The sequence below is a fragment of the Chiloscyllium punctatum genome, chromosome 5 (assembly GCF_047496795.1).
Source record: "Chiloscyllium punctatum isolate Juve2018m chromosome 5, sChiPun1.3, whole genome shotgun sequence".
NCBI lineage: Eukaryota > Metazoa > Chordata > Chondrichthyes > Orectolobiformes > Hemiscylliidae > Chiloscyllium > Chiloscyllium punctatum.
In genome coordinates, this window is record NC_092743.1 from 45,054,822 (window position 1) to 45,077,694 (window position 22,873).

At 38.1% G+C, this 22,873-nt stretch overlaps 1 protein-coding gene across 1 annotated transcript in view; it reads right to left on the reverse strand.

The window, feature by feature from the left end:
• Nucleotides 1-1,625: 1,625 nt before the first annotated feature.
• The window catches only part of plekhf2 (pleckstrin homology domain containing, family F (with FYVE domain) member 2), a 52,275-nt gene continuing 31,027 nt past the window's right edge, over nt 1,626-22,873 (reverse strand). Inside the window, exon 2 of the mRNA XM_072570184.1 lies at nt 1,626-21,189. Coding sequence (XP_072426285.1) covers nt 20,435-21,181 — 747 coding nt within the window. The 5' untranslated portion in view covers nt 21,182-21,189 and the 3' untranslated portion in view covers nt 1,626-20,434. The remainder of the gene's footprint in view (nt 21,190-22,873) is intronic.

Consider the following 22,873-nt stretch of genomic DNA (forward strand, 5'->3'; position numbering starts at 1 on the left):
AAGGGTAGTGGCGATCTGCAATGCACTGCCTGGCAGAGTAGCTGAGGTGAGAAATCTCAAAACCTTTTAAAAGCATGTGGATTAGCATTTAAAATGTCATAACATTCACAGCCGTGACTCAAGTACTGGAAAGTGAGACTCGTGTAAATTTAGTCGTTTTTGACAGTGCAGATTACACTGATTCTATGATCTTCAGTTCACATCACTAACTCTGCTCCCTTCTCATTCTCCCTATTTGCCACCAATAGTACATTAGTGAGAAAGTGCTGTTGTGTTTCAGTTGAGATAGTAAATTGATATTCGTTACCCTCTCAGATGTGGAAAAGCTCGAGATCACCTGATCAATATTGATCAATCAAGTAACCAAAAAAAGGCATACAATCTAATATTTCCACTCTTTGTGGTATCGTGCTGTGTATAAATATGCAGCCACATTTAGAAATATGTGCAATGTCTGCAAAATCTGAGGACATTAACAATGCTACGTAACTAGGAAGAAGTGAGGACTGCAAATGCTGGACTATCAGAATGAAAGGTGTGGCACTGGAACAGCACAGGTCAGGCAGCATCCAAGAAGCAGGAGAGTCGCATTTCGGGCAAAAACCCTTCATCAGGACTTTGCCAAAACATTGATTCTCCTGCTTCTGCCGTGCTTTTCCAGCTCCACATTCTCGACATTTACCTTGAAGCCCCTCTCTCTACAACTTCTCTATTGACATACTGTTTTTTTTAAGAAAACCATTGAAATACTGCACTTTATTAGATTCCTTACAATGTGGAAACAGGCCCTTCAGCCCAACCAGTCCACACCGACCCCCCGAAGAGTAACCCACCCAGACCCATTTCCTAATGCACCTAACACTATGGGCAATTTAGCATGGCCAATTCACCTAACCTGCACATCTTTGGATTGTGGGAGGAAACCCACACACAAACTAGGAGAACATGCAAACTCCACACAGTCACCCAAAAACAATCTCATCTGAAGTACACTTTCTAGCTCTTAAGTTAAGCTACCCTTAGCTGCAGACTTCATAGTGCCCCAGCTCAGCCTCAGTGACAACAGGTCATTTTTCATTAACTTGTGCCAGTCATCATTATTGTGAGGACATTGATAAAGGAAATGAGAAACATTCTACTGTCAGATGTTTTGGTAATCAGAGAATACAGATTTTAAGATAAAAGGAGGGAACTGTGTTTATTAACTGAGGTATTTTAATCTGGAATGCACTGCTTGAAAAGGTGAAAGCAGATTCAGCAATTTTCTGAAGAGAATTTGATGAATAACTTGAAGATTGTGTTCTAACATTTTATGAATTGGTATCAACTGCTGTTGTATGATCTCATCCCTCCACCATCTACAATAGGAGCAACATTTTGTAATTTCTGAATAATGAGTGGTGAAGCAAAGTGCAGGACAGCCCCAACGTCCCAAAATTGCGTCAAGCTTGAAAATGGCTCAGAATATTTAATGTTACCACCCAAGAGGCTATTGCCATGCCTGAGTAAGCACTTAATCTGTCCTTTCACCATGTGTCAGCTTATAGTGGAACTGCATTTTCTCTCACCCAGAAACCAGAATGAGAAAACAGAGGGAAACAGATGACAAAGACACAAGAAGCAGCCTCCTTCTACTGTCCATCCCTTTATTTCAGTTCATTACCGTACAGAATGTAGGCACTTCATTTCAAATCAGTTAACAGTCAATAGTATCACACACCAGGAGTGAGAACATTCAGGTATCTGTTAATTAGAGCAGAGCCCTGAATTTGATGAAGTAATCATAGGAAAAGGATTCAGCCACTACATTGTAATACAATATTAATTAATTCAGTTATTTTCTCTAGAAATTGTAGTTTGTAGAAAGATCTTCTGCATCCGTGATCAGTAACTACAAAAACCGAAAGGAGTTTTGAGCTAATTTCCCATAGTTGGTTCAGTATCTTTCTGTGGAGACACTGCCCAAAATTGCACAAAAGTTACATTCTCTTTATTGCAATTGTGATAAAGCATCAAGGATCAGACCCAAGTGCTTCCAGCAGATTCTCCTCCCCAAACTTGAAGAAATTAGTTTGATCCACTAACTAATATATTTTATATAAAACTGGTGGTCCCACACACAGCAGGACACTAAGACAATCTTGAGAGAGTTTCAGAGAATAATTTCTGGGGGGAGGCGTGGCACAGCAAAGAGGCGGTGGGGGAAATCAGCAAATAAAATATGTTGCACATTCCCACCCTCCCTCAAGAACTCCCTCCAAAATGCTGATACATTAGTTTTCTTGTCCAGTTCTACCTTGCATTCTATTGTTTATGTGGAGGGAGAATTAAGTGCATTCAACAAATCCCTATTGTTTAGAGCGAGAAAGGGAAAACTCCATTTTAAGTTCTATAACAGCAAGAATTTCCTGCAGCAAACCTGCCTCCAGCAAAGAAAGCTGATTTGATGTCCAGCTCCCCCCAGGTAAGGAGTTCAGTTCAGCAGCAACAGTACATGGATACCACCTCCCAAAAGCTTGGACGTACAACCCCAATTGCTAAAAGATGAACAAGCTGTTTTCATCAGGAATTTGTGATCCCCTCTCATTATTTTCATCAGAAGGCAGATTCCAGCTGTGTGATCAGTGCTGGAAAACAGGAACATCAGAAAATGTTGGAAATGTACTAAGTTAGTTGGCATCTGATACAGAACAGATTTAACCAGAAGTAATCCAAGTGTAGCCATCTAATTCCCAGATGCCACCCTCGGCATTCCAACATGTTTTTATTCTGCTTTGCCATGCTGACAGATGCCGCTTCATAGTAGCTGAAGGGGTCAATTAATTAATACAGGCTGTACTTTCAGATTGATCCGAGATGCTTATTCTTAAGGCAGTGCTCAAACAAGACAAATGAGAGCAAGCTGTAAAAGTAATCTTACTGACTTTACTGAACCCCATTTCTGAACTGAATTGTTTGCTTGCAAACATTTCATCCATTGTCTCCTCTCGACACGGTCAGCTTATATACAATTTAACTTGCCCAAAATTCTTTGGGTCTAATACTCAACAGGTCTACTTTCCATAACCAATATTTTCCCACACCTGCATTCATTGTCCATCATCTAACATACCAATGTTGTGGCATTTTCTCAACATCTCAATTCTACATTGCCTTTGCAAGTGAGTCCAATCATATGTTTCTTTAAGGCTAGGTTCCTCTGATCCCAGCCTTCTGTACTTAAATGTTAGTAGTAGAGCATTCAGCTTTGATTTACTTGCTACCATTTCCTTTTTGGTAAGTTGAAAATTTTGGTATTGCTAATATTTCACATTGATTGAAAACTTTTACAGAATCCAATTTATTTTTCTATGCAGAAAACCAGGCACCATTTACAAAAGCACAGTCCTTTATTTCAATAGGATATAGTATCCAATGATCCACAAAAACTCATTTAATTATCAAAAGCTTACAAGCATCAACTTAACAGTGTATACCAATCAAATTCATTATCTGGTTTTGACAAATTAAAAACAAAGTTTAACAAAGTTCTTCTGAAATTGAACTCTACAGTAATTAGTACAATTTAAAAAGATTCAGTTTGTGCCAAAGGAAAAAATTGTATTTTAAATGCAGCCCATTGAGTGTACCATGCCTTTGCTGTATTCATAGACCAGCCAAAAATTTACTTTTTAATAAAAGCATTTACATCTTGATTATTCAGTCAACTTTACTCACTTTAACGTACTTCAGAAATGCAGAGCTTGGCGGCAAAGATGATAGCGTAGATCATAGCTACAACATGCTGTACACAAAATAATAGGATACAGGCCTAATCCCTATGAGTCATGACTTGTTCAAATTCTCAATTTCAACTAAGTGGTGGTTAAAGATGCCAAGGAATAACCACGTACTTGGTTCCTACCAAAAAAGGGAAGGAAAATATGACTAAACATCTCAGCCCACACTTGCAGAGGTTAGCTATTATGCTATTTTGGTGGAGCTTTGAGTGTATATGCCCAAACACACACACACAATTAGATGATGAATGACTGGAATACATAGAAGTGAAGGCATTAACTTATTTTTATATTCAAAACTGGATGAAAATAAAACAGTTAATAACTTGGAACCAGATTTGAATTTTAGTCTATCAATGCCTGATCCAATTCGGTTTTTAAAATTAGACATTGTACTGTACCATTACAACCATCCCTTTCCAATTCATTCAAGGGATTGGCATCTCTCTAGCAAGACTAATATTTATAACTCAGTCTCAAGTAAGGTAACTTTCTGAAGTGCTGTAGTTCATACAGTGAAAATAATTTTAGTGCTGTTAGGAAGGCAATTCCAGAACTTTGACCCAATTACAAAGGAACAGCAATATAGCCGCAAATCAGGATAAGAGACTCAGAACTGATTTTGTGATCAAGGTGGCCCTGTGCTCACGGTCCTTGCTCTTCTTCGTACAACTTGAACTTGCATTGCACCTTTATGAGGAAGAAAGGGGGTCATGGCCACTACTAATCTGCGCTGCCTTCCCACGGCAACACCCTGAACAGAGGTTGTCTGTTTAGTCTGAGAACCAACAATAACTCAACCAATCACGATGCAGAATTTGGTGACCCTTTCTTCAAGTTTGTCTCTTGGCATCATAGTTCAAATCATAGCTCTTGCCTCCTTTTTGCAACTATAGCTCTATTGGCCAGACAATTATTTAAAATAATAAATTTAAGTGGGATACAGCAGTAAGAGAATACTATAATTAATACACAACACAAAGTTGTGAGGCAGGTCAGTAAGGCCATTCACAAAAAGCAAATCCATTAGTGGGGTTCTGGAGGGATCAAATTTAACAGTCAAGAAGCTATGTTGAACTTACAACATAGCTTAAGCACTCTAACTCAGCATAGTTCTGGTCAGCATATTATAATAACAACACTGCTGAGGGTGCAGAAAAGACTTCTCTGCCATGAAACTACTGATTACCGTGATAGCTTTGTTCAAGTGCACAGATATAATTTCTTTATTAATTCTAAAATCATCCCAAGGACAGATATCAAGCTAACTGGCCTACAGATTCCTATTTTCTACCTCCCTCCTTTCTTGAATTAAGGGGTTAGATGTACTCTCTGTTCGATGAAAACTTTCCAGAATCTAGAGAATTTTGGAAAATTAACCTCAACGCATTTATGACCTCATTAGAAACCTCTAGTGAAATATTAGGATAAAGTCATCTGGAATCAGAATTTTCAGCCGGCAGCTCCTAAAGTTTGTTTGGTAATATCTTCCTCGATATGATTTTGGTAATTTTCTCCATCTTTCACCTTCTAATTCACAACTATTATTGGAACTTTTGTATCCTCTAGTGAATTCAAAATCAAAATAGATGTTTATCTCATCTCCCATTTTCTTATTATCTATTAACTCCATTCTTATTTTCAAAGGACCAACACTCACTTTATTGGATTCCTTTTTAAATACCTGTAGAAACTCTGGCTATCCATTTTTACATTTTAATGAGCTTGTCCTTATTCTTTAATTTCTTTCACCTGTTTAACCATTTAGTTATTCTTTGCCATTTTTTAATATCGTTACCAATCGCCTGACTTGCTATCCTTGCTGATTTGCAGTCATTAAAATGATAGATGTGAAGTTATCACTTTGATAACAAAAGCAGGAAGGTAAATTATATGAATGGTGCAGAGACACTTAGGTACGATCATGCACTAGTCACTGAAACCAAGCTTGCATGTGACAGAGGCAATGATATTATACTCTTCAGTGAGGATTTCAATACAGGGTTGCCTTTGCTGCAATTGACAGGGCCTTGGTTACAGCACCCAAAATATTATGTGCAGTTTTGGTCTCCTTATCAGAGGAAGGATGTTCTAGTTATAGTTGGAGTACAGCAAAGGTTTACCAGACTGATTCGTGGGATAGCACGACTGACATATGAGGAGACTCCATCAGTTAGTTTAGAAAAAGGGAATTCCCAAAAACTTCCGATAGGAACAGGGAAAATGGAGGAAGATTTTCCTGTTGACCAGCAAGTCCAGAAACAGAGGTCAGTCCAAAGACACTAGGTAAAACTATTTAGGACCAAGATGAGACATTTCTTTACCCAAAGAGTGGTGAGTCTATGGAATGATCTACAGTTGAAGTCAAATCATGTCTTCAAGGTGACATTAGGATATAGTTCACCTCTCCCCATTTTTTGATTGTATATTTCAATGTCACACCCTCCTGGAGTTACACTTTTTCCTTAAGTTCGCTTTCTTCAGCTTTAATTTACCATGGATTGTGGGTTCTCGCTTTAGAATTTAAAGTGGGAATGTTCTTACTGAACATTTTAAAATATGCTCTTAACCAGTGTGCCACCGTGTCATTATTGATCATTCACCTGGACTAGCACACCAGTTCACATCAGCTAGCTCACCTTCATGCTCATAAGTTGCCCTTATTCATGCTCTCCTTTCCAAAATGGATGCTAAAAATCAATCATGTCATTGCTACCTTGGGATGTCTTAACTCTGAGGTCAATTAATTCTATCATATCAATCTAATATAGTCTGCTCCTTCATCAGTTCCAAATGTGCCAGTCTAAAGAACTCTCTTGAAAGCATTTGATAAGCTGCACACTCAGGCCAATTTAATCTTTCCAATTTCTATGCAGGTTCTTGTTTGACCACTAATCAATTCAGAAGACTCCATCCAAAGGGGTACAAGAATACATATAGATACATCTCCCCCTCAGTCATCTTGCAGAATCTGTAGATTGGCCTCCAGTTCATATTCAGAGCTGTTCAAGCTGCAAACACTTACTGAAGAGCTGTTTCACCTAGATCACAATGACTTCCTTGGTCGTTCTACCTGGCATTAGTTGTTCAATTGTGCACATGCTGCAGATCTTCAACCCAATCTGTTGGTTAGGAATTACCCTTGCACCGTTTATTGCATGCTGTCTCCACTTTGGTTGTAGGTCTGTGCTGCATCTCCGTTTCACGTGAGACGTGGCTAAGTTGGTCAATAGTATTTTACTGAGCCACTCGTGGTGATGAATGATAAAGTACCTCACCCAGAGTGCTGTATAAGCCCCTGCTACCGAGTGCTTTTGTCAACTGCTGTTCAACAGAGGGATATGGACTCGTGAACTGAAAATGGGCAGGTGATGATAATCAAGTCAGTTCTTTGCCTCAACTTGACCCTATCCTCATGAGGTAGGCAGTCAATGTTGAAGAGTCATAGGGGAATTCCTTCCTGACTGTAGAATACTGCTCTTCAACCTCTGCTGGATCTGTTCTGCGAGGTGATAGTGTCTGGGATATAATCATCCTCAACAAATTTTACAATCCAGTTTAATTCCTTTGTTTCAACTCTGTAGCAGTCGACTAAATGATTTGATAGGTCATTTCAGGGGGTAGTTAAGAGACAACCAACCTGGAGTTGCATGTAGGACAGACCAAAGATTGATGGAATTTAAACTCAAATAAAAATCTAAAACCTGAAGCTAATTTAATGATAACAAACTCACTCTATATCGTGAAAGACAGGCTGAAGTTGATGTCTGGGGTACCCTGCTAGTCTCTACCTTCCACTCTATAAAAGACCCATTTGTTCCTACTGTTTCCTATCTGCTAATCAATTCTCAATCCATGCCAGTATATTAGCCACAATCCCAGGTGCTTTAAGACTGTATACTAATATTTTGTGAGACCTTATCAAAAGCTTTCTGAAAATCCAAATGCACTACCATTCACCTGTTCTCCCTAGTCTGTTCTACAAATTTCATCAAAAAGCTTCACTTTGTTCAATTTTGTTCATTACACAATTTCCATGTTGGTTGTGTGGATTTAGAAAATATCAACCGATTTTACAAAATGCCCTGTTTTCCTTTGTAATAGGCTATAGTATAACCTACTGGTAATATTGGACTACCCAGTCTGCAATTCCCCCATTTGCTCGCTCCTTTTTCTGGTAGTGGGGTTACATTTGCAAGGTCATCTCCTGGCTGTCTTCTTTAGAATGTAGGTCTTCACACCCCATGGATTTCAATTTTCAGTCCCATTAATTTCTCCAGCTCTTTTTTTTAAATGAACACTAATTCTTTCAATTTCTCCTCCCCAATAGGCTCATCTTTCACTAGCATTTCTAAAGAAGTTCTTTGTGTCTTCTTCTCTGGAGACAGCACTAAATTAAAAAGCAAAATTATAGATACTGAAAACCTGAAAACACATGCCCTCAAAAAGCTCAGCAGGTCTGATAGTGGGGTGAGAAACAGGAGTTAACGTTGAGTCTGATGGGACGCTGCTCAAGTTCTGAACAGCTGCATCAAGCTTGAAATCTTTGTGGGCGGCACAGTGGCAGTGGTTAGCACTGCTGCCTCACAGCGTCAGAGACCCGGGTTCAGTTCCCGCCTCAGGCGACTGACTGAGTTTGCACGTTCTCCCCGTGTCTGCGTGGGTTTCCTCCGGGTGCTCCAGTTTCCTCCCAGTCCAAAGATGTGCAGGGTCAGGTGAATTGGCCATGCTAAATTGCCCGTAGTGTTAGGTAAGGGGTAAATGTAGGGGAATGGGTGGGCTGCGCTTCGGCGGGTCGGTGTGGACTTGTTGGGCCGAAGGGCCTGTTTCCACACTAAGTCTAATCTAATCTAATTTACCACTCTCCTCTCTCCACAAATGCTGCCACACCAGGTAAGATCCTCTACCATTTTGTGGAATAAAGTAGCAGTTTGCTTGCTCTAAAATATCTTTGCTCTCCATTAACACCTCTCCTATTTCAGATTATAAAAAAATTATATTTGTCTTCACTTTTTTTCTTTTTACATTCTTCTGGAAGCTTCTACACTCCATTTTCTGTACCTTGCAAGGTTATGCTTTTATTTCATTTCTCCTTTTTATTCAACCTCTTCGGTCCTCTTCTGTTTAAGGGAGGAGCGGCGCTGGGAATACGATAGATGGAAGGTGGGGAGGGTGAGGGTGATAGGCTAGAGAGGGGATGGGGGTGGAGAGGTCGGGAAGATGATTGCAGGTCAAGAGGGCGGTGCTAAATCGGGGGGTTGGGACTGAGAAAAGGTGGGGGGAGGGGAAATGAGGAAGCTGGAGAAATCTACATCCATCCCGTGTGGTTGGAGGGTTCCTAGGTGGAAGATGAGGCGCTCTTCCTCCAGGCATTGTGTGGTCAGGGTCTGGCAATGGAGGCAGCCAAGGACCTGCATGCCCTTGGCAGAGAGGGAGGGGGAGTTAAAGTGTTCAGCCACGGGACGGTTGGGTTGGTTGGTGCGGGTGTCCCAGAGGTGTTCCCTGAAACGTTCCCCAAGTAGGTAGCCTGTCTCCCCAATGTAGTGGAGACCACATCGGGTGCAACGGATACAGTAAATGGTGTGTGTGGAGGTGCAGGTGAATTTGCGACGGATATGGAAAGATCCATTGGGGCCTTGGAGGGAGGTGAGGGGGAAGGTGTGGACCCCAGTTTTGCACTTCTTGCGGTTGCAGAGGAAGGTGCCGGGAGTGGAGGTTGGGTTGGTGGGGGGTGTGGACCTGACGAGGGAGTCATGGAGGGAGTGGTCTCTCTGGAACGCTGACAGGGGTGGGGAGGGGAATATATCCATGGTGGTGGGGTCTGTTTGGAGGTGGCGGAAATGACGGAGGATGATACAATTTATCCGGAGGTTGGTGGGGTGGAAGGTGAGGACCAGTGGGGTTCTGTCCTGGTGGCGATTGGAGGGGTGGGGTTCAAGGACGGAGGTGCGGGAAGTGGAGGAGATGCGGTGGAGAGCATCATCGACTCCCCAATCCTGAGGCTAGTAAATTTTTCCTCGCAATTTTTTTTTGGATCTAAAACTATTCTTAAATTCCTTGGTTAACCAGGGTTGGTCACATTTCCTATTGTTGGAACTAGAATGGAATATACAACTATTGTCATGTATGCATTCATTCCTTAAATATTTACCATTTCCTATCCATCATCGATTAACGAACATTCGAGGACTCTGGGACTTTACTCAATGAACTTTAGAATAGTAAGGGGAAGACCCTTTAGAACAAGGTAAGGAGCAACTTCTTCAGCCAGAGTGGTGAATCTGAGGAATTGATTGCCACAGAAGGCTATGGATGCCACGTTATTCGATACATTTAAGATAAATAAGTTCTTGATTGCCAAGAAGATCAAAGATTACGGGGAGAAAGTAGGAAAATGGGGTTGAAAACCTAGGAGCCAGGATTGAATGGCACAGCAGACTCAATGGGCTGAATGGCCTAATTTCCACTCTTATGTCTTATAAAGTTACCCAATTTATCACAGCCGATTCATACCTCATATTTTCATAGTTTCCTTTGCTTGTATTTAGGACCCTAGCATCAGACTAGATTATTTCATTTTCTATCTCAATGAAGTTATGATAACTCTTTCCTGAAAGAACACACAAGATTAATTCCTCCCATTGCACAATACCAAATCTAGGATAGCCATTTCCCTAGTTGGTTTCTCAATATACTCATTTAAAAAGGCATCTTGTAAACACTCCAGGAATTCATCTGCCACCATATTATTACATAGTTTTGTTCAGTTTGTGTGTAATCTGTAAAGCCACCCATGATCATTGCATCACTTGTTAAGTGTATCTGTAATTTCCTGTTGAGTACCATCCCCTGCCTTATTTCATTTCAGCCAGACCAATTCCATGTTCAGATATTGAGCCAACATCTTTTCTTAGCAATGTCCTTTGGTTAAGCTGGCCTGTATGAAACTCCAGACCTACAGCAATGCAATACAGGATTCTCAGCTGCCTTCAAAACAACCAATTTAGTTCAAGGCCTGTAGTGATGGGTAATAAAAGATAGTCATTGCACTTTCCGTGAAAGAATATATAAAAAAACAGAAGGATAGCAGATTTCCTTCTGTAAAGAGCATTAGAGAATCAGATAGGATTTTTAACATTAAAAAATGGTTACAAAGTCATCATTAGGCTAGCTATTTTAAATTCTAGATTCTATTGCATTCAAATTCATCTACCATGGTGGCATTCAAATATTTCTCCAGATCATTAGCTTAGGGCTCCATCCAATGACGTTATCGCTGGGCCAAGACTCCCCCAATGTATGGTTGGCAGCACTGTGAAACCTAACTCTGTATGCAGTTTAACATAACTCGTCATAAATTCACTTTAACTAGGTGTTCCACCTGATTAACAAACTTAACAGGCAAGTAAACAATGGTCCATTGTATAATTACTTCATTCTCATGCAATTGTTCCATCAGATCAACTGACTGAAGCATTTTCAATTTCCCACAAAAACATAATAGCAAGACATTTTCAATATGGAAAGTAGTAGTGTTCTAATATTAAACTTATCCTGCAGCCTAACAACGCAAAGAATATCATTAATAAAACAAAACGCCATCTGACAAAAATATTTTCTTCCATATAGCTTTAATGTTCTTGGTGATCGTATAGTCTCAATCCAATTCAGAATGTCCCAAGCTTGTCCTAAATTTGCTTGCTAAGGCCAAAAGGATGAATGATATGGGAAAGCTATCCCAATGGAACTAAGATCACTCATACAAGGTGTTGTTACTGGACAAGTCAGACTCAAATTGAAATCTGGTTTGATAGGTCAGATTTTGTTTTCTTTCAAATTAATGTAGCAATCTTTCACTAAATATAGGAATAGTTTTAGATGGACTATTGCTGATAAATGGGACTAGATTAGTCATAGAGATGCACAGCATGGAAAGAGACCCGTCCAGTCCAAATCGCCCATGCCGATCAGATTTCCTAACCTAATCTAGTTCCATTTGCCAGCTCTTGGCCCATATCCCTCTAAACCCTTCCTATTCATATACCCACCCAAATGCCTTTTAAATGCTGTAATAGTACCAGCCTCCACCACTTCCTCTGGCATTTATTCCATACACGTCCACTCTGTGAAAAAGTTGCCTTTTTATCTTTCTCCTCTCACCCTAAACCTATGCCCTCTAGTTCTGGACTCCCCCACCCCACTCTTCATAACTTGAGAGTTTTTGGAAGAAGTAATGAGACATGATTTCCCACACACAAAGCCATGTTGACTATCTTTAAGCTCTCCATGCTTTTCCAGATTAATTTAGGATATCTGGTTAGCTTGGACAAGTTGGACCAAAGGGTCTGTTTCTGTGCTGTACATTTGTGACTCTAAGCACACAAGGTTGCAGATTCCATTTCAACAATAAAACAAGTTTATTATGTAAAACCAAGTCTAAACTAACCTAAATACAAGTTTGAAAGATTTCAAAACATATAGTAAAACAAAATACCAACTTACTTCCCAATACTATGACTACAGTTAATGACAATTCAGGGAAATTTTCCTTCCTTGTCCAATCTGTAGAGTTGACTTAACCACTTCGTCTCCAGTTCGTCTACCGTGAGTTGTGAGTTCTTTTCCCTTGAATGCAGTCACAATTTTTAACAATCTACAGAATTCAAACCAAACACCCCTAGTCTGGAGTTCACCCTTCAGGTTGCTCTGAACAGTCTCCATTTTATAAGACAAAATGTATTCATTTCTGACTCAATTGGATTTCCTTAAAGCTAAACAAAAAGACTACTGAACCAAATCAAAAAATAAAACCTGTTCATCCTAAACTTTGATTCATCTAATGGCTTAATATTTTCTCTCCTACCCCCAACAATACAAACAGCTTCTATTAATAATCCAGGGGTCCCCTCAATTACATATGCTGTCTAACACATTTGTTTTAAGTTGGGTACTTCAGCAGAAAGGCCAACCTAATGAATTTGAAAATAACTTCACAAAAATAAACCAATACCTTATTCCACTAATTTAATATCAAAATATAGCGCTGTGGTTTGCTACACTAATTTGGAGGAGAATGTTGGTGACATGATTAATAAGTTTGCGGACAACACAAAGACTGGGGAGCTGCAGAGAGTGAGGATTACCTGAGGGTACAGCAGGATACAGATAAGCTGGGTGCTTTTGTGAAAAAAATCACAGATGGAGTTTAATCTGGACAATTGTGTTGATGCATTTTGGAAGAACTAATGCAAGAGGCAAGTACACAGGAAATGGCAGAAACTTAGCAGCATCAACATGCAGAGGGATCTCGGCGGTTAGGGAAATGTGGTTGTGTAAGTGGCTACACAAGTGGATAAAATGGTCAAAGCCATATATGGCATGCTTACCTTCATCGGTCCAGGCATAGAGTATAATAATTGACAAGTCATATTGCAGTATACAACTTTAATTAGGCCGTATTTGAAAAATTATACACAGTTCTGGTCACCACACTAACAGAAGGATGTGCAGGCTTTGGACAGGGTACAGAAATGGTCTACCAAGATGTTGCCTGGTTTGGACAGTATGATCTATGAGATGTGTAAACATACCAAAATGTGTCCATTGAACAAAGTGAGAGGTGACCTGATAAAGATTTCCAAAATTATGAGGGGCATGGATAGAATAAATAGTGCCTTTATCCCAGGGTGGAAATGTCAATTACTGGGGATCATAGGCTTAAAGTGAAAGAAGGAAAGTTTAAAAGATTTGAGGGGCAAATTTTTCTTTAAACACAGATGTTAAGTGCCTGAAATGCATTGTGAGAGGTGATGGTGTAAGCCAATACAATAGCAATGTTTAAACAGCATCTTGACAGACATATGAGTAGGCACAGAATAGAGCGCTATGGACCACGTAGAGGAAAAAGGTTTTTAGTTTGGAAAGGCATTGTGTCGTTGCAGTCTTGGTGGGTTGAAGGGCATGTTTCTGTACTGTACTCTTTGTTCTTTGAAACCCAAGATAATGATGCACATTTTCATTCAAATTTTTCACCTTTTATCACAAAGGCTGAAAGTAAAAGCAATTAGAAAAGTAGCAGGAATGGTTTATTTTGCATATAATTTGAAAATGACAATACTGACAAAAAAGTTAAAAAACTCGAACACCCTAAATCCAAGGTCGCTTTCACTGACATTAACATTTTAAAAGGACCATAGCTGACAGAAATAGCTCCAACAGTCAAATGGATATTTTTTCCAATATTGTAACTAGAAAGCACAATCGCTGTGCACACCCGCTGCTTATTCCAATAACTACAAACTAATCTCGGGGCTGAAGAACATTCACCATCTGTTTCCCGTCTTAACCAGGAAATGATTGCTTCCTTCACAAGCAAAACGAACCTCCATGCAGAAGCAATGACTAGCCACAGAACCAACAATGTCCAGTAGGTACTGAATCACATTTACGACTCATATTTCCACTAGTACTTTCTCTTGAATTCACTTCGGCGATGTGGACATCGCTGGCTAGGCCAGCATTTACTGCCTATTCACAAGTACCCTGGACAAGGCAACACAGTTGCCATCCTGGATTACTACAGTCCTTGGTCGGACATACACCATTACTTGTTATGAAAGGAGCTTTAGGACTTTGTCTAGACCAAACTAACTGCAGCCAGTTTTATCAACAGAGTCAGGTTGCCAGATAGCAAAAATATTTCCAAAGTTCCACTTCTAACAGCAGCAATCTATGGCTGCTTAAGCTAGAGTCTTTTTATTGCTATGTCAGGTGTCATTTTTGCCAAAGAAAATCAAATACAAAATATTTTCAACAATTCAACTTGTCGGTCTAAAATCGCACAAATATAAAAATCAACCCATCCATTTTCACCATGTTAGCTTTGGCAATTCAAATCAGATTCCTTGAGGATTTTTATGCTTGCTGTTGGATTGCAAAAAAATTATTACTCAAAGCTCAGAAAATTGAATGTTTGAAGGCACTAAAACATACCAATTTTATAATGTCTTTGAAGTCTTATTTTAGACTTGGAGCTGCTGCATTTTTAATGTTTCCAAATGGACGACATAAAGCATGTTTAAGTTGTATTAAAATAAACTTTTCCTTTTTTAAAAAAATGAAAAGTTAAGTTATTATTGACATTTGTAAAATATTTATATTCTAGAAATGTTATATCCTGATTCACACTTGAGGACTGTGGCTTATTTCCAACCCAATCATGCATTTGACATGCTTATCTCTAAATTTAATGATAACTAAATTTGCCGACTTAATTTCATATTAGTCTTCAAAAGATCAGCAAAGTACGAATAATTCATAGACAACATAGCAATGTAGTGCTACTGTGTCCTCTTAAAAGCAGTGGGATTTTTTTCAAATTAAAGGCTCTATACAAATGTTAGCAGCATGAAGCATAACAAAACCTTGTTGGTAATACTCCACAGAAGGTGTAACAATGATTCTTCAGGTCTTCACTATGAAAGCATGTTAAATTTTACTAACTCTTCCAACCCCACCACAATGTAGTGCAACCTACTAAGTAATGAAGAGCATTACGAATGACATGGTTAACTTGATATGTAACTTTTGTCTGTGGGGCCTTTGCTGAAGTGCCTTCTGTCAACAGAGAAGCATCAGAATAAATGTTGCATTCTGATCCACAAATACTCCCTGGGCTGTTGAGTATTTCCAGTACTTCTCATTCACCCGAGTTCACAACTATTAACCTGAACACGAATGTGTGAATTACAGGGACTCAAATTGTTTTAAAGCTATATCTAAATTTTACCATTTGAAACAATTTCTAGTTTTTCACACAGCGTGCACATATGAAGTCTGATTAAAACAAAGTTAAATAATTAGGTTAAGGATATGCCCTGGTGAAACCTAAATTATTTGATTAGATTAGATTACTTAGTGTGGAAATAGGTCCTTCAGCCCAACAAGTCCACACCGACCCTCCGAAGAGCAACCCACCCAGACCCATTCCCCTACACTTCACCATGGGCAATTTAGCATGGCCAATTCACCTAATCTTTGTGACTGTGGGAGGAAACCGGAGCATCTGGAGGAGACCCACGCAACATGGGGAGAATGTGCAAACTCCACACAGAGTGGCCTGAGGCGGGAATTGAACCCGGGTCTCTCACGCTGTGAGGCAGCAGTGCTAACCACTGTGCCACCCCTAATGGTTGTGTTCTTGAGGATTAAAATGACAAATGTTTCAAATGTTTTACAGCACCACTGCACTTTGAAAATTGCAGTCCAATGGACAGTAGAGTGATCAGTTTGCTTCATATGACAAGTTTATAATTACAAACATTGTTTCTTCCCCGCACAATATGGGATAAAGTTTTTTTGTAGACAAACCATACTAAAGAAATTTTTCACTCACCTTCCAAAAATGTTACACAAAATGTGAACTGGCAATTTATGACATTTAGTGTAGGTACCACTTTCCTTGCTGAATAGGAATTGACCTGATAAAGAAATCACCGATTGTCACAGGAACACAACTGTTTACTTTGAAAAACTGAGATGCCAAAAAAAATGTGCATCAAGATCTGAACAATTACAAACAGTTAAGAGAGTTTATTTTTAAAGACAATTTTAGTTGTATTTCATTACATAATCTGCCCTAAATCATCACTTCATAACTTGGTATTAGTGTCAGATATCCACTAAAAGTATTTTAAGTAATGCAATACTTAACAAAATACATCCGTTACAAAGTACTAAGCCCTTTCAAAAAGATTAAAGTTTACACATTAATAGTCAACACCAAAACAAAAATCTACATCTCAGACTTAAAGATGAACTGAAGGAATTCTACACCATCATATACAAAAGGAACAGCTTGCACAAATATTTTAATCATTAACTGCAGATAATATACATTTAACCGTGTTTAATTCAGACATTTCTCCATCAAACTCAGTGCAGTATAGTGCAAGCTTCTATATTTGCAAGGAAAAGCCTGAATGTAAAAGATAATATCACATTTACACTTTTTGGAAAATTCTTATGAAGCAACATACTTTGTCAGCAAAATAAAGTGCCAATTTTGAAAAAGTACATTTTATAGAAAAATGGTACATCTTAACAAAAGAACTGTAGATAAAGTTTTTTTTTGAAAAAAGCCATTCCTTTATATTACAGAATACCTGTAGGAAGCAAGCCAAAGGACAGGATAGTAATCTAACTCCTTTTGAAAATCTTTCTTAAATTTATGTACCCTTTGTACACTGATCTTTCCTGAGGGAGAGTTTGGAAAGATTAGATTTTCAAACTGTAGTCATCTTATTATTTTGCATAACTGGAAGTAAAATGACTTCCTTGGGCAACTCAAACAGATCTAGCGTACAGAAAATTAAACTTAATTTCTCTTGGGTGCAAGTTGCTTTCTTTCTCTCTACTTCAACAGCTGAATGCACAAGAATGAGCATGGAAAATTGCATAGATTTTCTATTGACATTCCATGTAATTCAGCTGATGAGCAGGTGAAAATTTTGAATTGAGAAAAGTTGTTTCTTAGGATTCTAAATCAATACAAACTTCAAAAAGGTTAGTTGACTTAATGACCTCATGCTGTCATATTTCACATACGAAGGACTCAATACAACAGCTCCATCAAAAATTTAATCCTCAATGTAACTGCTTAACAACTTTGAAGTCTAGAAACCTCCATAAATCAGAACAGGACCTTAATAAAAGTTGCATATACTAAATGCAATATTCAACTGAAGGTGGGGGGTGAGAGGTCATCTCAATTTGATTTAACAGATCTGGTCACAGAATCAATAATCTAAACAAAAACCCTCTCAAATAGATTAACACCATTCACAAGGTCACTGCATACAAGCACAGTTTGAGACATTAACAAACTCAATTACAGTCCATTAGGAGTATCAGACAAATGGAACTCAGCAACTTTCATCAAAACTTGTTTTGTATTTACATGGGTGTCAAACTGGAGACAAAGTATAATTCCTGCTACTTTAAAAAAGTTACGTCTTGCTGAATAAATATAGTGATTACAAATGAAGAGAGGTTAAACAGTGCAGTTAAGTATTAAAATAATATTTCACGCTACTCCACATTACTAATTAACCAACCAAGGAGAATAAAACATACGCCACCAAAAACACAAAACAAAGGAACAGAAGGATCTAAAGTCACTCTTATCAAAAAAAGCCACCAATTTAGCAGAGCTCAGCTTCCTCCAAAAATGTTGCAATAACAGCTGATTGTTTTTCTCTTAATACTCATTTCTCAGTTTAAAATACTATTTGGCGTAGCAGATGGAAACCCATAATACTATCCATCAACCCCATTTTTACTGATCTTTTGTATAAACAAAAGTGGTTTTTCAGTGGGTCAGATGTAAGACAGAGTAACAGAGTATGGTTAAAGCTGTGGCTTTAAGGACAAGATAAGATCTGAACAAATCTAATGTGATTTGTTGTTGCACCTTTGATATTACCACAAAATGAACCACACTACAAGAGTGGATAATTTCAGTTTCCTGGCACTGGACACCACGACAAAAGACTAAGCTTATTCACTATAATTAGCATTTAGGAAATAATGGAATACTGCTTCTGCTTATGTTTGCTTTTACAAATGCTTTACATCATGAAGATAGCTGCTTCATATCAAAGTTAGTAAAAAAAAAATTCATAAGCCAAAGGTCAACAACCTTTCCAATACACACACCACAAACTTGCCTCCTGCACCATAGATGGCAGTACAGCTATTAGGGTATTATTCAAATTTAATTTCGCTTTTTAAAATACGCTGATCGAATCAGGTTTACAAAAGGGAAAGCCAAAGATGGACGGTTGTGTACAGGACTATGCCCCTGTTACCAGAAAAATTACACTTATCTAGATAGCAATAAAACCTTAAAATTTAACCAGTGTACAAAGGGTTTGCTTCCTTGTAACACACTTTTGTCAAGGCACTACATGGTCTAAGGAATTCTCATTTCCAGTTTGCTGCCTCCTCTCCTCCAGATTCCCCTGCCAACTTGCTCGCATTCATGAATTTGTTAATGATAATCAGCTAATTACATTTATTCACTGCTTCTGGAATATTAAAACAAACCTGAATGCCAGGTTTTAGTGACCTTATAATACAACCCAACTAAATAAGTGTTTCAGTAACTGAAGTAATGTGTGCCTCATTTTAAAAAATAAGTTTTACCAAATTTAATTACACCACAGAAAGTAATACATAACATGGTATTTAGTCTTACTTCTGCTTTACTACAAAAAGTTGGAATAGAAACTCCTCAGGCAAACTGATAAGAAAATTGTTACCATACCAGTCAAATCACAGTACTCCAAATGTGATCATGCAATTCAGATTTCCAATTGGTAATAACGGTCTTATTGGCCATATATACTGACAAATGGTTTGTACTTGACCACGTGAGAAAGCAAACAAATTAATTTCTCCAATCATGCTTTTCAGTCAGTTAATATACTGAGACTTTGTTGTTAATTCTATGGAAGTCAATAACTACTTCACTCTACACGTTCTACCTGAATTGATTATTTCCACAATGGTCCACCTTATTTCAAATTTCCAGCAACTGCAGCACTTTGCTTTCCATAAACTCTTTTTGTATTCAATGTGCTACGCAAATAAAAGATTAATATCAAGACAAGTTCCAGCTCTTTTCCTAAAGAGTTAAAAATTTGGTAGCGAAGCTGGAACAGGCTACGTAAAGGAGAGGGGAAATTACCTTTTAAATGTAACCTGACTATCTGAATTGCATTAAAGAAACACAATTCATAAAGTACTCCAGAATAAGAGATTTCTCTACAATGTATTAACTGATATTTAGTCAGGAATAAAACTGCTTCCCAAAATAATCTTTAGTAAGCTCAATACTATTTGAAAGAATGACTTCAGACTTATTTATGAAACATACTATCCTACCACCTGAGGGAAAGCTTCAAATAATGTGATTTGATTTTTGAAATTAAACAAGATATTTAGGACATGACAAGAGATTGGAAAGGAAATCTACAAAATTTGCAACATAAAACATTTCCTTCATTAAGGTCCCACCTAGATGTGCAAGATTAAATTCAACTTGTCTGCATTATTTAGGTCAGACATTTAGTTTTGATTTTGTACAAGCCACTGCACTAATTACAAAACTTCAATATTCTTTTTAAATCTGGCCAATATTGACATTTGACAGTAACGTACAACTGAGCTTTCATCTGGCCCAATCTGAATATTCTCTCCCCACTTAAATCAAAATTGCTGCATCCAGCCATGAACATTTACTGTACTTTTCAGTAATAAATGAAATTTCTAATTTAAAATATTTGGGTGGACAGAATAATGTAAATGGAACACAGCAAGATTTATTTTTGTGCAGCCAAGAAGCAAATCAGTTAAAAATTATGATTACAAACAGTCAAGAATTATATTTTTCAACCAGCATGTGTTTCAGCAAAAGACAGTACGAACCATGAGTATATCCAACATTTAGGCACAAGTTTTGTATTAAGGTTTGTCGGTATAACTTATGGCTAATTGTCATGGGAGGATATTTATGTAAAGTTAATTCATCTCAAAAGCAGTTCATTTGAAGTTCTACCCCAATTATTTAAATACCAAAGCTGACATTTCACTTCTTAATCACTGCTGTCTTCATCATCATCTTCATCTGATAAATTTCTAGGGGACTGGAGGGAGCCACGGTAAAACTCAGAACGATTTGGCAGAGTTGCAGTCAGCTGACCAGTAGAGAGCAGATCATAGCAGAAGGAGCAGACACGTACTGGTTTGGAGGATTGGCTGGGAAGAAGAAATCGTTTTTCTGAACAAGGCCCACAAACGACAAATCCACATTTTCGGCAATGATGTCGACGGCTGACTGGTGTAAATTTGACTTTCTGGCAACGCATGCATATATTCGCCTCTGAATCAGGCACCCAAACAGCAGCGTGCTCATTACTGGGTACTTTCCCACTTTTTGACAACAAATCAGTAACACACTTGTTAATATGATTCATCCATTCAGATTTCTCAGTGGCAGTAGCAGCATAAACAGCAAAAGATTTAGTTGGTGTCTTAATAAGCCAGCCATTACGCAACTCACCATCATCTTCAATGGAATCAATTGTAACGTTCTCCAATGGAATTATATGCTGCTTGTTGTACTTTTTCTTTTGGATGACAATATTACCATAAACAAGAATGTCATTGAATAGGAAAAATTGCCTTGCTTTCGGCTTCTTTCGACAAAGCTTTGTAAGAACACCCTCGCCTATAAGTACACGACCCGGAATAGTTAGAGGTTGGCCAGCTGCTCCAAAACAACTCTCAACCATGCCAATGCGGCGAGCATTTGCCTCACTGTTTGCTAAACGGTCCACCATCTTGCTCTCTGTAGGGGAGAAAGACATGAATTACATGGTATATTTAGATAGAACTAACATTTGGCTACGGAAAAAACTAAAATAACTGATCTTTACTGGGGACAAAATGATTAAAAAATAATTACAATCTACAGCATCCACTTCTACAGCCTAGGCATGTACCTACATTACAAGACAAGACAGCAGGAATAAGTATTATAATGCAGAAGAAAGAAAAAGCTACTGAAGTATATAACTTATTTGCCATTCTTTCATTAAATTCAAAGATTGTTAGGCAATTATACACAAGTAGAAACATGATGGAATCAGAACCCTTAACAGCGTTTAAAACTAGACAAATATCTGTGGAAGAAAGAATAGAAAGGGAACAAGTGGATAGCTCTTTTAGCAAGTTGGCACGTTTGACAGTCTAAATGATCTCCTTTTGCTCTATAACTGTATCAACTGAATATCAACCATACATTCATAACCATTAGTTATTTGATTTACACAATCATTGTACAAAATTAAGCTTTGGATCCTTAATTAGCTGTAATGTACAAACTTGATAGTTTCAAAGTCTTCATCTAATCTTACATATGATTTAGTAGCATTTAAAATACATTATCTGTTCAAATTCTTAGACTTCCTCAAATATAATAGTGGACTCAAAAATCTGCTTCAAAAGCGGTGTTCAAAATTTTAGTCTGTGCATTCTAGTCACACCTTATACTTTCAAGTGCTATCAAGTGTAGTTAGACATCAAACCATTAAAAACGATTAAGGGCATTTGGTCAAATGTTTTGTCAGAGAGGTAGAGGTTAAGGAGCATCTTAAACAGGAACAATGAGGTACAAAGGAGATATTTAGCATGGAACAAATATTTTAAACAACTCAGTATGAGCATTGTTGGCTAGGCCAGCATTTATTGCTCATCCCTAATTACGCAGAGGCCAGTTCAGAGTTAACCACATTGTTGGGTGTCTGGAGTCACATTTAGACCACTTGCTTACTCCAACTGATAAAAGTGAACTATTGTGCGAATGGTTGTGCGCATGTGGGCTTTCCTTAATCAGAGGGTAAAGTCCTGCTTCTGACTAGAAATTCAAATTCTTCTTTTCCTCTTTCACACATTTATCTTTATCTCTTTAAAAGTTATTATTCAATCTGCTAATGTTTCCCCTTTAAAGGAGGCATTTCTCTGCTGATAACTCAAATATCTCATTTCACCACTTGTCTGTTACTAAAACAAAAGACTTCATGAATTCACTTTCACCTTAAACTCCGTTTCTCTCTACGGACAAATCTGAACCATTGAGTATTTCCAGAATTTTGTTTCTTTTCAACAATTCACTTCAGCTTAGCTGCTGGATTCCAGTTAAGCATATGCATCCCATTTTGTTACAGTCATCTGCAACACCTGTAACTTATCACAAGTGTGATGTGGGTCTTCTACAGCAGTTAGGATTGACAATGAGGACATTGATAAAATATCAGCAAGCACTATTTCAAATAAGCAATTATTTTATGACGAATTAATTTGATGCGACTCTTTGAAAACACCAACTCTCAACAAACAGATGCATTTTTCAATTAAAATACAAAAGTACAGCACATAAATCCTTCAAACTCACCATATCTGCACTAACTATAATGCCAATCTAACCTCAATTGCCTGTACATGGTCCATAACCCTCTAACTTCGTGTGTCTA